The sequence below is a fragment of the Anabrus simplex genome, chromosome 2, assembly GCF_040414725.1.
Source record: "Anabrus simplex isolate iqAnaSimp1 chromosome 2, ASM4041472v1, whole genome shotgun sequence".
Taxonomy (NCBI): Eukaryota; Metazoa; Arthropoda; class Insecta; order Orthoptera; family Tettigoniidae; genus Anabrus; species Anabrus simplex.
The window spans coordinates 634,324,762-634,340,697 of NC_090266.1; the positions used below are offsets into that span (position 1 = coordinate 634,324,762).

A 15,936-nucleotide genomic window follows, 5' to 3' on the forward strand; every position below is an offset into this window, starting at 1 on the left:
AGTTTACTTGTTTGTGTGGAACTTACAACGTAAATTGTGGCTAAGAAGTTGTAATACAAATTTGGAACACTGCCAACTCGTCATATTTCACCATAGAAAGGGCCATTCTAATAGAAATATTCCAAAGCTCCTACAAATTCTTCGAAGTGCTGTTGGTGACTTCAAAAGCAGGTATATTCATGAAGACAGAGAAGAAACTTTGCCGTAGAAAAGTCCAATGAAACTTCTAGAACGAGAAAGGCGTTTGATGGTCAGACCGTGAAGAAACGTACAAGACTATATTATTATTATTCTTTCTTCTTTTCTAGCCTATTTCAATCCACTACAGAATATAGGCCTCTTCCATATGCTTCCATCGTCTTCGGTCTTGAGTCACTTGGAACCAGCGTGTTCCAGCCAACAGCATTAGGTCATCGAGCCATCTCTTCTGAGGTCTTCCAATGCCTCTCTTGTGTTCCCATGGTCTCCAGGGAACACTCCTAGAGGTCCACCTATTGTAGTCTTGTCGGGCTATGTGTCCTACCCATTGCCATTCTAGTCTTGCTACTCTCTCTCTAGGATGTCTGTTACATTCATTCTTCTCCTGATGTCTTCTGAACGGATCTTATCCCTAAGGCTGATCCCTAGCATCTGTCGCTCCATGGCTCATTGTGTTCGCTGAAGCTTGCGAGCACTTTCCTTCGTCAGAGTCATCGTTTCCAGACCGTAAGTGGTAACTGGCAGCACGCATGTATTATAAACCTTGGTCTTGAGGTTAATTGGCACATCCTTGTTGGTCAGGATGAATCTTAGTTTTCGGAATGCTATCCAACTCACGCCTATTTTACGAGGAATTTCTGCACGTTGGTTGTTTTTTCCAAGTTTTATCTTTTGTCCAAGATAAATGTACTCATCGACAGCTTCTATATATTGGTTTCCCATTTTAAGTGGTTGACTGCTGGGCTTAGTATTTTCGTTTTACTAATGTTCATTTCCAAACCAATCTTAGCAGAGGCAGTTTTTAATTCTTGGATCATACTTTCTAGCTCGTTTAGATTTTCAATTATAAGCACAATGTCATCGGAAAAACGCAGATGGTTCAAATATAACCTGTTGATTTTTGTTCAATTATTATCCCAATGAAGGGTTTTGAATACATCTTCCAAGGCAAGGGTAAACAGCTTTCGAGAAATTGTGTCACCTTGTCGAACTCCTTTGCCAACTGGGAATTTATTGGTGATGAGGTCTTCGTCCACTCTGACTATCATTGTTGCTTGATTGTAAATGTTTTCCAGGAGCTCTGTATGCCTTGAGTTTATCATGGAATTTTGAAGTGCCTTCATGATTGCCCAACTCTCCACTGAGTCAAAAGCATTTTTTATAATCAATGAAGGCCAGATGAATTTTGATGTTGAACTCAGTGGTTTTTTCAAAAAGAAGAAGACGAATAGCCTGGATGTGTTCAACAGTTGAGAAATCTTTACGAAATCCCGCTTGCTCGGCAGATTGATAAAAATTCAGTTCTCTTGTGAGGCGGTTGGTTACAATTTTAACCAGGAGCTTGTAAAGGTGTGATAACAAACTGACAGGACGATAGTTCTCTAAATTTTCTTTATCACCTTTCTTGAAGAGTAGTATCACTTCAGCATTTTTCCAATTTTCCGGTATTCTTCCAGAGTAAATACACTTGTTGAGGAGTATTCTCACGGCTTGTAGCAGATCTCTTCCACCTAATTTCAGCATTTCATTCGTTATTTTATCCTCCTCAGGGGATTTTTTATTCCTTAGCTGTTTAAGTGCATTTTCAATCTCAGATTGTGTGGATAAGAATACCCCCTGACCCTGATATGATGTTCATGATGTTGAATTTAAGTTCGTGAAGCACTGAATGCCCTATGGAAAGATGTTGTGGGATGCCAGAGTTCCTAGAAGAAATGGGTAAGCAGATTTGTCCTGAGAGTATTCGAAGGTTCTAAAGAGTGAGGGTTATAATGGGAGAGTTCGAAGGAAAGAGCCCTAAATTAGTGCAGCGAGAGAAGAAAGGAAGCTGGCATTTGTTAAAAAATACTGTCAGAAATACAAAGAATTATGGCAAGATCTCATTTTTTCTGAAGAGAGCAAAGTCAGAATTTTACAGTCAGATGGAAGCGCACTTGTATGGTGAAAAGAAAATGAAGAACTGGAGGAAAGGAATCTGCACCTGACTGTGGAACACAGTGGTGGTGGTGGTGGTGGTGGTGGTGGTGGTGGTGCTGGTGGTGTTATGTTGCGAGAGTGTATAGCGTCAATGGAGTAGGAGATATGGCTTTTGCTGAGGCACTATGGATAAGTGGCAGTACCTGAATAATTTAAAGACTAATATTCACAGAAGTGTAAGCAAGTTTGAGATAAAGCAGACCTTCAAATTGTATCAGAAAAGCATAGGGCTTGCGTATTTACAGAATAATATTGAACATCTGTCCGAAAGTTATAAAAATCCCGCCCCAATCGCTATAGCCTATATTTACTCGATTCAGGACTGTGGTAAATTTTATACAGTGAGAATCACTTTGAAACAAGCCAAATTTATACAATCACCTGAGGTGAAATCATTCTCATTATACGTTTCATGACATTTACTTTCTATGAGATCGCATAGTGATATATACATTATTGCATTTATTTTAAGAGGGCATATTACTATCTCCAGATAATACAATGTATCTTAATATCAGAACCATGGGCATCACAAATGCCGTACCTGGCATCCCGCAACATCTTTCCACAGTGCATTCAGTACTTCACGAACTTAAATTCAACATCATATCAGGGCGGCATTCTTATCCACACAGCCTGAATAATTAACAAACAACACCACGGGGCATTTTAAATCTTCCCGGAAACCAATTTCACTCTGCCTACTTTACCACATATCCCCAGCTGTTCTCTCTTTCTTCATATTCGACTCCAATGGCTCTAAAATATCTAATTGATCTCAGACCATGTCTCAAACGAAAATACATGACCTCTATTAATTCCACATATTACACTTGACCTCATGGCTTATTTGATGGTTCCTCAGACTTCTTAATATCACATAGAAATATACGAAACAACGCTAATCGCGACCTAATTTTTGGCATGAAAGAATTTATCTGATACCGACAAAAAAGAAACGTTTTTCAACACTCAAATACTTTTATATTATGAATTTGACACAGAAATTCTGACACACGAATTCGTTGACGACAAAACATGGAGTATAGCCGATCTTTCACCGATACCTACATGGATTATATTTACGAGAATTATCTTAGAATTGGGGACTTTCACACTGGAAACTTCGCAAGATATATTTACTAATGACCACACGAGCAATATCTTTGTCTCACAAGCACTCAATTATGTACACAAAGAAAAATAAACAACAATCCGTCAGCCTGAAAGTTCGACTTTTGTTTACATGAAACGTGACGACGCAGAATACACTTACTGTTAGATACTGAAATTCATGACACCAACCTCGTTATGATGTACGATGACCTCGGGCAATGCAGCCCGCCTGTGCTAAATTGTCCCTACTCAACCATACCGCAGCACTTGAACGACATAGCACGAATCTTCCTCTTAATTGATATTATCACTTGTAATTATCACGCTGTAATTATTTACATTTTTATAACTTAAACTAATACGGATACAATTATTGTAATATGTATTTTCTACAGACAAGATATAATTCTTATGTGAAGCACTTATGTATGTTTATCACATTCTATTTTTGGTTTCGCACTTCATAATTATTTAATTTATTTGACACTTCTTGTAACTGTTTTAAGATGACTTAGAATTATCATAAAATCAGACAGATAAATTTATCACTTTCATCATCATCATCATCATCTGTTTACCCTCCAGGTTCGGTTTTTCCCTCGGACTTAGCAAGGGATCCCACCTCTACCGCCTCAAGGGCAGTGTCCTGGAGCTTCAGACTCTTGGTCGGGGGATACAACTGGGGAGTATGACCAGTACCTCGCCCAGGCAGCCTCACCTGCTATGCTGAACAGGGGCCTTGTGGAGGGATGGGAAGATTGGAAGGGAGAGGCAAGGAAGAGGGAAGGAAGCGGCCGTGGCCTTAAGTTAGGTACCATCCCGGCATTCGCCTGAATGAGAAGTGGGAAACCACGGAAAACCAGTTCCAGGATGGCTGAGGTGGGAATCGAACCCGCCTCTACTCAGTTGACCTCCCGAGGCTGAGTGGACCCCGTTCCAGCCATCGTACCACTTTTCAAATTTCGTGGCAGAGCCGGGAATCGAACCCGGGCCTCCGGGGGTGGCAGCTAATCACGCTAACCACTACACCACAGAGGCGGACTTTATCACTTTCATTTTTGAAATAATTATGCTCATTTTCTCCCACTACGGTGACGTATTCTCACAGCGTACTCTCGGTCAAAACGTTCCTACGATTCCACGAAATCTTTCTATCTTAAGCCTGAAGAGAATCGTTAATTTGGTAATTCCTGATCATTTACTGGGCGTTCCACTTTGCCAATCGAAGTTTTAATTGAAGTCTGAATCGTCATCGTAATTTGGTAAACGACCACGGACATTCTCGAATCCTTCCTAAATTCTCCGCTAAGATCTCATAAATCTGCATTCATTTTGTGCCCAAGGATATTGCAATCCAGCCTCAAAACTCGCTTCCTTGGACATGAAATTTGAAGAAGGCACAGGGTGTTCCTCAAGTAACGATACGAAAATGGATATGCTGTTTCCAACGACGTTGCTCTCGGCTATAGTGTTCAGGCGTTTAAGGGTACGTTTAGGGGTTCCTTGGATGTCTGTGGAGTCATTTAGTACGATCACTGGCAGAGGATAAGAATGCTACTGAGTCATCATCACGATGATAACGTTTGTGTAGGGTCGGCGAAACACTAAGGATTAGTTCAGGATTTGGTCGGGGATTTAAGACTGTATGACCTTCCCGTTGCCACTCAGGTCCTATTGAAAATCCCACCCCAACTCATTGTGTTTCGAACCCCGGATGAGGACACTCAGTTCGGGCGACAGCTTGCCGTAATCCACAAAATTAACGCGATGGTTATAATTGGCATTAACGTTACCTTTCCGGATCAGTGCAGTCCTAGATCAATTTTAATTCTGATGTACCTTTGTGTAATGGGTTCGATTCACCGTCAGGAAGTAGAAAAATTTAAGAAATAATTTCCACTTCCGGAGGAGAACATGGCCCTGAGGTTCACTCAGCCTACACCAAAAATGAGTACCAGGTTAATTCCTGGGGGCAAAGGCGGTCGGGCGTAGAGCTAAGCACTCTGCCCCGCCAAGTGCTGAGGTTACGGATAGTGGAAGCCTTTACCTTCCGCTTCTCCAAGGGCATTTATGGTCTGTACGGAGATGATTTTGGTTTTTGTACCTTTATGTAACGGTTGTTCAACTGAAAAATAGACAGAACTAGTGACACTGCAAATAACTGACGAGATAGTCAAGAGGAGGCAACACTACATGGTACCGGGCGAGTTGGCCGTGCGCGTAGAGGCGCGTGGCTGTGAGCTTGCATCCGGGAGATAGTAGGTTCGAATCCCACTATCGGCAGCCCTGAAAATGGTTTTCCGTGGTTTCCCATTTTCATACCAGGCAAATGCTGGGGCTGTACCTTAATTAAGGCCACAGCCGCTTCCTTCCAATTCCTAGGCCTTTCCTATCCCATCGTCGCCATAAGACCTATCTGTGTCGGTGCGACGTAAAGCCCCTAGCAAAAAAAAACAAAAAAAACACTACATGGTCTGGTGTTAGCGCTAACAGCTCAGAACGTGGTCAGTCTCAGACACGCGTCTGCTAAGTAGAGGAAAAAGTTGAAGCAAACGTTCGTGTTTAATTGTTACATTCAAATAGATTCAGATTCAGCAATTGTACAAAGAAAGTACTTCGACCGGGAAAACTGCCACTAAGTGTGCTTGTCCTCCTAGGCAACGCACGTCCACACTGTGGTCTTACTGTACGTATCACAACCCTGAAGAGTAAGCGATTCGTCGTTCTGTTTCTGACTCTTTCTTCCACGGAACGAACATTTTCTGAAATCGAACGTATCAAGAACTATATAAGAAATGGTATGACCCACTACCCCACTCTACACCCGAATACTTTTGCAACTACCTTGAACGCAATTACATTCCACACTTTTGTGATCGTTTCCAATCACGAATGCAGGTCTGAATTGTTGTTCGAGGTGGCCATAAAACACATTGCCAAGTATTTTGAGAAACATTTACACATACAATATCGCCACAACATGATTTATACCACTTAATCTGATTCACATTGTGAAATACTTACTTACCATTTTAGTACATGTGTATTTCTAGCCTTGTTTGAATGTCTTGCACAGTGGTCTTTTCTCACAGCCATGGCATAGTAATGAATCTTATAACTTCAATTAATATGTTACCTTTGGTAAGGTAAGTCATCATGCACCGACAGCTTCCTTGAAACAAAGGAACGCGTTGCTTGTCTACAGACCAGGTTGTGATAGATGTGCAACGTGAAACTCAGTAATAAGTTAGCCATGTTAACCTTTGTAATGAGGATAATCATCAAAAGTCAAAGGCAATTAGCAAAACACAATGACCTTCTAGGAGCACATGACACAATCCATTTTGTATATGGTCTACTCACAATCCATCGACAGACCTGCAATATAATCCTTCCAAAGAATTAATTACTTATAACCATGAATCAAGGTACATGAAGGTTAAGCAAACTATGTTGTGATTGCAGAGCCGGTGATGGTGGCCCTCTGGACAGCCCCCAACCAGAAGGTTACTTTGGCCTGCCGACTGAACACACCGCAACCCACAGTAACATGTGCATGGCACCATCCTCCACACACAGTGGTCAGTCACCAGAATCAGACTAAGCAGTAAGTTACAAATCTGTTCTCTAAACATTGATCATGACAAGACATTGATTAGACAATTTATCAAGACCAGCTGTTGAATATTATTTCATATTGTTAGATTAGTTTATTTAATTGGTAACATATTGTATGACAACAAAAGCAAAATAATATAATCCAGCATACAAAACAGATTAGCAAAGCATTTAGTACTTAGTGCCCTGACATGATCCCTGAAGGGACCTGGATTTCTACATGTTACCCCTACCTTTTCGAAATGATAAAAAAATAATTAACCGGGCAGTGTTATGCAACATTTATGAGAAGTTGCGTATCACATTATTTTGTACAATATTCAGCAGAAATAAAGCGGATGGTTGTCTTTGGCATGTAGCATATGACGAAATATCCCTCCATGTAATACCTTGTTGTTCAAACCTACTTGAGTGATGTATATAAATGTGTTGATGTGAGTAAGAAATAAACCCCTTCTGTTAGCTTCTTTGACTTGAATAAAATAAATAACTGCAAAGGATCCCTCCATTTTCCTCCTCTACCCCTGCTGTTCAATTATTCTATAACAGTATCGTGCAAAGGAAGCACTAGGTTGTAGCTCTTACTCGTACAAGAAGCACCCCAAATTAACACTATTCAACTACTCCTCAGACTTCCAAAGCTTGCCCAAAACTTCAGCCGCCTTTAAAATATGCTTTTTTTTTTAAGTTCCGTTTGGGCCTGCTATGGACCACGTGGTTCTTATCTCTAGCAGCTTTCTTCTTTGACCAGTACTCCTTCATTCTTGCACTGTGAATGTCTTTTCGCTCCTGAGTCCATTTCACACCTCCTCCCGGACGTACTGTTTTTTTCTGTTAGTGACTGGAGAGAGTTTGATGTTCTGATCAACGTTCTGTACCTATTCCTGTCATAAATTTCACTGGGAGCAATGTCCAATTCTTGAAGGTCTTTTCTGACGAGTCTTGCCCACTTGGCATTAGTCGCTTTCCCTCTAGAGATGGTGTGGAAGATTCTGGAGGTGAGCCTCTGATTGTCCATTCTCATGACATGACCGTAGAAGTTCAATCTCCTCTTCCTCATAGATGTTGTAATGCTCTCCAATTATTATTATTATTATTATTATTATTATTATTATTATTATTATTATTATTATTATTATTTATTATTATTATTTGCATCCTCGTCAGAGACTCTCTGCCTTACAAGTGTTGCTAGCAATATCCACACGAAATAAAAATAACATTATTATTTGCAAAACCAAAAATACTACGACAAACAGAATTGAACTTCTCCTCCCACCATCTCTCCCACATCCTGGAGGGTCGAAGAGGTGAACTGTGTCACACATGTGAACTTAGCTCTGATTTATGGCCAGGTGCCCTTCCTGACGCCAACCCTATGTGGAAGGATGTATTCACCACTTCTTGTTTCTGTGGTGGCTGATGGTGTGGAGTGTTATGTGAATATGAAGTGGAGCGTACGGTGACGGACACAAACACCCCCAGTTTCCAAGTCCAAGGAGTTAATCAGACGCGATTTAAATCCCTGACCCAGCCAGGAACCTAACCTGGGAACTTCCTGGCCGAAGGGCCCAACGCTGACCACCCAGACAAGGAGCCGGACGACGCAGAAAACTGAACATCTAATGAAAATAAACTTATAAATATTTATCGACATTCAGATGTAAATAAAACTCGCAAGATGGCCTCATCCACCAACGTGTCAGTGTTTCAATTATTTTAAATAAAAATTTGCTATTTATTCGGGGCGTCGACTTAAGAAGATCTCTTGCTCCTACTTTGCACCATATGTTATGAACCTGCGCTTATTTGGAAAATTGCGGAAGTGTAAAGCGTTGAATGTGAGGAAAGGAATATTAAGGACGACACAAGCACCCAGTCCAGGGATATTAATCAAGTACAATTAAAAACCCCTGACCTGGCCGGGAATCGAACCCGGCGCCGCCGAGTGACAGGCGAACGCGTTGCCCCCTACACCGTGGGGCCGGACTTTCAAATTATTACTAATTTTCTCCGTAGTAAGAAACAGCATTGATTATAAAATATCTTCGAAACAAACTCGAAGCAAGAAGAATCGAATAGTGTTTGTGCAGTTTGCCAAACAGTATTATTTTAAACAAAACATAAGCCCAAAACTATTCGTGGATTCAGGCCTTGCATTAGTGAACAGCAGATTACAAGAGAACATGTAAAAGTCCTAATGGAACATCAATACAAAATTCTTCGTACTACTCATTATAAGCTCCTGGTACCCGGAAACGCCAGTATATAAATGTTTTCTTTGATAGTCAGATCCCTGTGTCTCGACAAGTTACTTCTCTAAAATGCGCCTTACGTCTTGGACATGCTTTACATTCCAAACGTGCTTCAGGACGGTCAATCCTCATGAAATATTCTTGCCTTCTACTATCCTTGGTATATAACTCCTCTTCTTCTTCTTCTTAATCTGTTTACCCTCCAGGGTTGGCTTTTCCCTCGGACTCAGCGAGGGGTTCCACCTCTACCGCCTACAGACTCTGGGTCGTGGATACAACTGGGGAGGATGACCAGTGCCTCGCCCAGGCGGCCTCACCTGCTATGCTGAACAGGGGCCTCGGTGCGGGATGGGTAGATTAGAAAGGACGGACAAGGAAGAGGGAAGGAAGCTGCCGTGGCCTTAAGTTAGGTACCATCCCGGCATTTGCCTGGAGGAGAAGTGGGAAAGCACGGAAAACCACTTCCAGGATGGCTGAGGTGGGAATCGAACCCACCTCTACTCAGTTGACCTCCCGAGGCTGAGTGGACCTCGTTCCAGCCCTCTTACCACTTTTCAAATTTCGTGGCAGAGCCGATAATCGAACCCGGGCCTCCGAGGGTGAAAGCTAATCACACTAACCACTACACCACAGAGGCGCACGGTATATTACTCATTAACCATTAATAGTTCTATATCTACAGCGAGTATAACTTACGACTTCACAGCGGAGTACAGAGGCATAACTTATAAGCGCAGAGAACTGGGAACAGAGAGGAGAGCGCAATGGCGAGCGGACGTAGTTGTCTCCAGATATATCATACGTACATACATCATACCTCATCATTATACAGTAGACCGTTATGCCTTTCAGCGTTCAGTCTGCAAGCCTCTGTGAACTTACTAAACGTCGCACAATTCTCTATTTGCAACTAGTGTTTTGGCCACACTTAGTTCTATACCTCTTACATTTAAATCGTTAGAAACTGAATCGAAACATCGTCGTCCTGGTCTCCCTCTACTTCTCTTACCCTCCATAACAGAGTCCATTATTCTCCTAGGTAACCTATCCTCCTCCATTCGCCTCACATGACCCCACCACCGAAGCCGGTTTATGCGTACAGATTCATCCACGGAGTTAATTCCTAACTTAGCCTTCATTTTCGCATTCCGAGTACCCCTGCCATTGTTCCCACCTGTTTTTCGCTACTTTCATGTCTGTTACTTCTAACTTATGAATAAGATATCCTGAGTCCAACCAGTTTTCGCTCCCGTAAAGCAAAGTTCGTCTGAAAACAGACCGATGTAAAGACAGTTTCGTCCGGTAGCTGACTTCCTTCTTACAGAATACTGCGAGCTCACTGCATTAGGTTGACTGCACCATGATTCAATCTCACTTATTATACTACCATCCTGGGAGAACACAAAACCTAAATACTTGAAATTATCGACCTGTTCTAGCTTTGTATCACCAATCTGACATTCAGTGCTGTTGAATTTCTTACCTATTGACATCAATTTAGTCTTCGAAAGGCTAATTTTCATACCCATTGTACCTATTTTCAAGTTCCAAGATATTAGACTGCAGGCTTTCGGCACAATCTGCCATTAAGCCCAAGTCGTCAGCATAGGCCAGACTGCTTACTACATTTCGACCTAACTGAATAACTCCCTGCCACTATACCTTTCAGCAGATGATCCATGTAAACTACGAACAGCAAAGGTGAAAGATTACAGCTTTGTCTGACCCCTGTAAATTCCCTGAACCAAGAACTCATTCTACCATCAATTCTCACTGCAGTCTAATTGTCAACATGAATGCCTTTGATTGATTTTAATAATCCACCCTTAATTCCATAATCCACCAGTATGGTGAACATCTTTTACCTCAGAATAAATATATAAGTCCGCCACTGTGGTGTAGTGGTCAGTGTGATTAGCTGCCACCCCCGGAGGCCCGGGTTCGATTCCCGGCTCTGCCACGAAATTTGAAAAGTGGTACGAGGGCTGGAACGGGGTCCACTCAGCCTCGGGAGGTCAACTGAGTAGTGGTGGGTTCAATTCCCAAATCAGCCATCCTGGAAGTGGTTTTCCGTGGTTTACCACTTCTCCTCCAGGCAAATGCCGGTATGGTACCTAATGTAAGGCCACGGCCGCTTCCTTCCCTCTTCCTTGTCTATCCCTTCCAATCTTCCCATCCCCCTGCAAGGCCCCTGTTCAACAAAGCAGGTGACGCCGCCTGGGCGAGATACTGGTCATCCTCCCCAGTTGTATCCCCCGACCCAGAGTCTGAAGCTCCAGGACACTGCTCTTGAGGCGGTAGATGTGGGATCCCTCGCTGAGTCCGAGGGAAAAACCGACCCTAGAGGTAAAACAGATTAAGAAGGAAAATAAATAAATAAATAAATAATTAAAACAAACAAACTAGTAAATGAAACTGAACTCATCGGTATTTACATACTGTAAGATGTTGAAAGTGATCATGAGCTGCTGTGCAAGCTTCACATCTTGTAATGAGATTTCGAAACACGTTTCGCAGTTCATGGACACTGATGTAACGCACAGTGTTCCTAATTTCGACTTTTGACTCTTCGGCAGTTCAAGAATTATTCCTGTAAACTTTTTGTTTGAGATTTCCCAACAGATAAAAGTCGCATGTGCTTAAATCAGGCGAACGAGGGCGCCATAGGCCTTTACTGATGATGTAATCATCATCGAACACTTCTTGCAGTCGTCCCATAGATCTATACGCCGTATGGACCGTCGCATCATCGTGCTAGAAATATCCTTACCTTTTTTTTTCAGTCAGTTCAGCAAAAAGTAGTTCGAGAATGTTGTGAATATAACGGTCTGAAGTAAACGTGTCCTGAAAAAATATCGGACCGATAATCCGTCGCTCACTGATAGCGCACCATCACATCGTGCAGTGGTGTCGACTGTAAAATGTGCGGGCTCTCTGTTTCCCAGATTCTATTGTTCTGTGAACTGACATATCCACTCACATGAAACCATGCTTCATCACTCATCAAAAGAAAGTTCGGATCCACGATACCATGGTGGACACTATTCACCATGGCACTACAACCCTGACGGGCCGTGGCCTAAATGGGACCGCTGCTCAGCCCGAAGGCCTGCAGATTACGAGCGACGCATGCTCTCGGTTTTCTAGTCCGGGGTCGCCATCTCACCGTCAGATAGTTCCTCAATTGTAATCACGTAGGCTGAGTGGGTGAACACTCAGAACCAGGTAAACATACCTGACCGGACCGGAAAAAGAACCCGGAGCGTCCGGATGAGAGGCAGGCTCTCTATCCTATAGGCCGCGGGGCCGCACACTATTCATTAACCAATTGCAAAATCTTATTCTTGCAATGAAATCTGTAGGCTCTATGTTATGGAGTGTATGAGTCCGATAAGATCGTAAATGTAATAATGTTGTTGCATTATGTGAAATATCAGTTTCCTGAGCTACTCTCCGAACTGACTCGTGTGGACTGACTTGAAGTCCTGCCTCTATCATCATCATCATCTGTTTACCCTCCAGGTTCGGTTTTTCCCTCGGACATTGCGAGGGATCCCACCTCTACCGCCTCAAGGGCAGTGTCCTGGAGCTTCAGACTCTTGGTCGGGGGATACAACTGGGGAGTATGACCAGTACCTCGCCCAGGCGGCCTCACCTGCTATGCTGAACAGGGGCCTTGTGGAGGGATGGGAAGATGGGAGGGGATAAGCAAGGAAGAGGGAAGGAAGCGACCGTGGCCTTAAGTTAGGTACCATCCCGTCATTCGCCTGGAGGAGAAGTGGGAAACCACGGAAAACCACTTCCAGGATGGCTGAGGTGGGAATCGAACCCACCTCTACTCAGTTGACCTCCCGAGGCTGAGTGGACCCCGTTCCAGCCCTCGTACCACTTTCCAAATTTCGTGGCAGAGCCGGGAATCGAACCCGGACCTCCGGGGGTGGCAGCTAATCACGCTAACCACTACACCACAGAGGCGGCCTGCCTCTATATTATATTTTAACATCCCCTGTGTGGTAGCTGTTCTCCTTCGCTCTTTATTCTTATCAGTTACGGAACCAGTACTACGCCACTTGTGAACGAGTGTTGCACGTAATGTTTTGATGGCACTGTCGAAATGGGAAACTGTCTGCGGAATTTTCGAAGGCACCTCTTAACTGATTTCTTCCTCTTGTGCAAATAACACTCGACCAAAACTGTTCTCTGCGCTGTAGAGTACTTAATAACCTCACAACCAGGGGCGCCGGGTTATGAAAACTAGTGCGGGTGCTCTAACTCACAGTCCAACCGCACAACTGGCTGCGTCGTTTAAGTCACGTAGCTATCAATTTGCATTCGGGAGATAGTGGGTTCGAACCCTAATGTCGGCAGCGCTGAAGATAGTTTTCCACTTCCACACCAGGCACATGTCAGGCCCCAGGGCTAAATGGTTAGCATGCTGGCCTTTGGTCACAGGGGTCTTGGGTTCGATTCCCGCCAAGGTCGGAAATTTTAACCATAATTGGTTAATTTCGCTGGCACGGGGGCTGGGTGTATGTGTCGTCGTCGTCATAATTTCATCCTCATCACGACGCGCAGGTCGCCTAGGGGAAACACATCAATAAACCTTCATCTGGCGAGCCGCACTTGTTCTCGGACACTCCCGGCACTAAAAGCCATACGCCATTTTATTTTATTTACCAAGCAAATGCAATGGCTGTACCTCAAGCAAGGTCGCGGTCGCTTCCTTCCCACTCCTAGACCTTTCCTATCCCATCGTCCCCATAAGACCTGTCTGCATTGGTGCGACGTAAAGCAAATTGTAAAAACTCGCAGCCCAAAAATCAGAAGGCCCCGGAAAATGTGGAAATTGAACCGTCATGAAAATGAAGTTTTAGGTGTTCTTGAATAAGCAATGCTTGATGGAAAACGTAAACTATTGTTTTATTAGCAGCTTTTTCAACAATAATGAATGAGTACAAACATAATTCCACATAAATCCACATAAAATCGACATCAAATCCGTATAAAAGGTAAAGGTGTGCTTTAATCGTGAAAATGTAAGGGAATTTACATTTCAAATAGGCCTATGAATTAAAAGGATGGAAGCTTAAAAATACTAATTTTGTCTCTAAAATGTTAAGGTAAAAGAACATAATAGTCTACTTTCCTCGTAGAACGATATCAAACAGAGTTAGAAAGCAAGAAACATATTTGGCGTTTATTATTTAGTATAATAATAAAAGAGAAACCGAAAGTCTTAAGTCTTTAGTGCAAAATTGAAAATCACTCATTCAGAGACTGTTCCTACGAATACTCGACCGTTTGATGAAAATATTCGCCACAGTTTCCAGGATCGATTTATATTTTATTTCTTGATTATGGGCATGTATGATTGCATTGTCATTCAGTTGCCCTTGTCATGGTACTGCGCAGGTACGCTTTGAATTTTCTCAAGGCGGAAAAAGAACGTTCTGACGCACATGTACAAAGGGGTATAGTTATTTTTTACAATTCGCTTTACGTCGCACCGACGCAGATAGGTCTTATGGCGACGATGGGATAGCAAATGGCTAGGAGTTGAAAGGAAGCGGCCATGGCCTTAATTAAGGTACAGGGCCGATGACCTCGATGTTAGGCCCCTTTAAACAAGCATCATCATCATCATCATCAATTAAGGTATAGCCCCAGCATTTCCCTGGTGTGAGAATGAGAAACCACGAAAAACCATGTTCAGGGCTGCCGACAGTGGGGTTCGAACCCACTATCTCCCGAATACTGGATAGTGGCCGCACTTTAGCGACTGCAGCTATCAAGCTCGGTCGGGTATATTTAAAGCGATGTTTAGCAAACTTAATTACCTCTGGAATCAATTACCTTTTATGAAGTGTTTGATTAATCAGATCTAATTAATAAAATATGCATATAAGTCACTTGTGATTGAGAATAAAGAAAACAGAAGTTCTTTAGTGAAGTCTTTAACCCCCCGACCCCCTGGTTGGAACTGTAGGGGCAAAAATACCTTGTTGAAAAATTCCCCTTTTCTTCTGTTATTATCTTTTCTTAATCTTTCTTCTCCCTGTTTGTTGGGGTTTCTGGGCACCCCGACAAACATCTTGGTGGGTGCTCGAGCACAGTAGTACCCCCGGAGTCGGCGCACCTCTTCACAACACACCTTAAAACTCCAGTAGTTACTAACAATCGGCTACGTGAGCTGTCAACACTTTCTATTACGCCAAGCCTGACACAAGTCATATGGCGGTCCCTAGGGGATTCCCACGGCCGGTGACCAAAAGTCTTCAATTAGCGCATATTCCCTATACAGGGTGTTAGGTGTATACGTGCAGATATTAAGCTAGTCGGCAAAGAAAAAGACATCTCACAATATATGCTATGTACTTTTTATCTTGTCCTATTAGTTTGCCCATAACTGAGCCAAATATTTCAGGACCTAATGTGTTTTGAACGGCTGTAGCAGGATATGCCGGTTACGTCATTCTGTCCACGCGTAGTGGAAGTACAGTAGCAGAGTCTAGGGCTTGTTGAACCTGTTTCTTATCGCAGGCCAACACATGTTGTTGTGCACTTCCCCTAAAGGCTTGGCAAGTAGCAGAGGATGACTCATGTGCCAGGCCACTTGCTGTACTCGTAAACCGGTCTAGGGTACTCTGTGTGAAATGTACACAGGATCCTTACAGTGACCTCGAAGATACGCACCAGCACATACGTGCGAATAAAGTATTGTGTAGTTGTGTGTGATTTATAAGACGTCAATGGCATTACTCAGTGATCCAAC

General features: G+C 43.0%; 1 protein-coding gene across 1 annotated transcript in view; it reads left to right on the top strand.

Moving 5' to 3' along the window:
• LOC136864295 (uncharacterized) overlaps positions 1-15,936 on the top strand; it is a 423,236-nt gene that overhangs the window by 359,999 nt on the left and 47,301 nt on the right. The window contains exon 6 of the mRNA XM_067141087.2: positions 6,757-6,898. Coding sequence (XP_066997188.2) covers positions 6,757-6,898 — 142 coding nt within the window. The remainder of the gene's footprint in view (positions 1-6,756; positions 6,899-15,936) is intronic.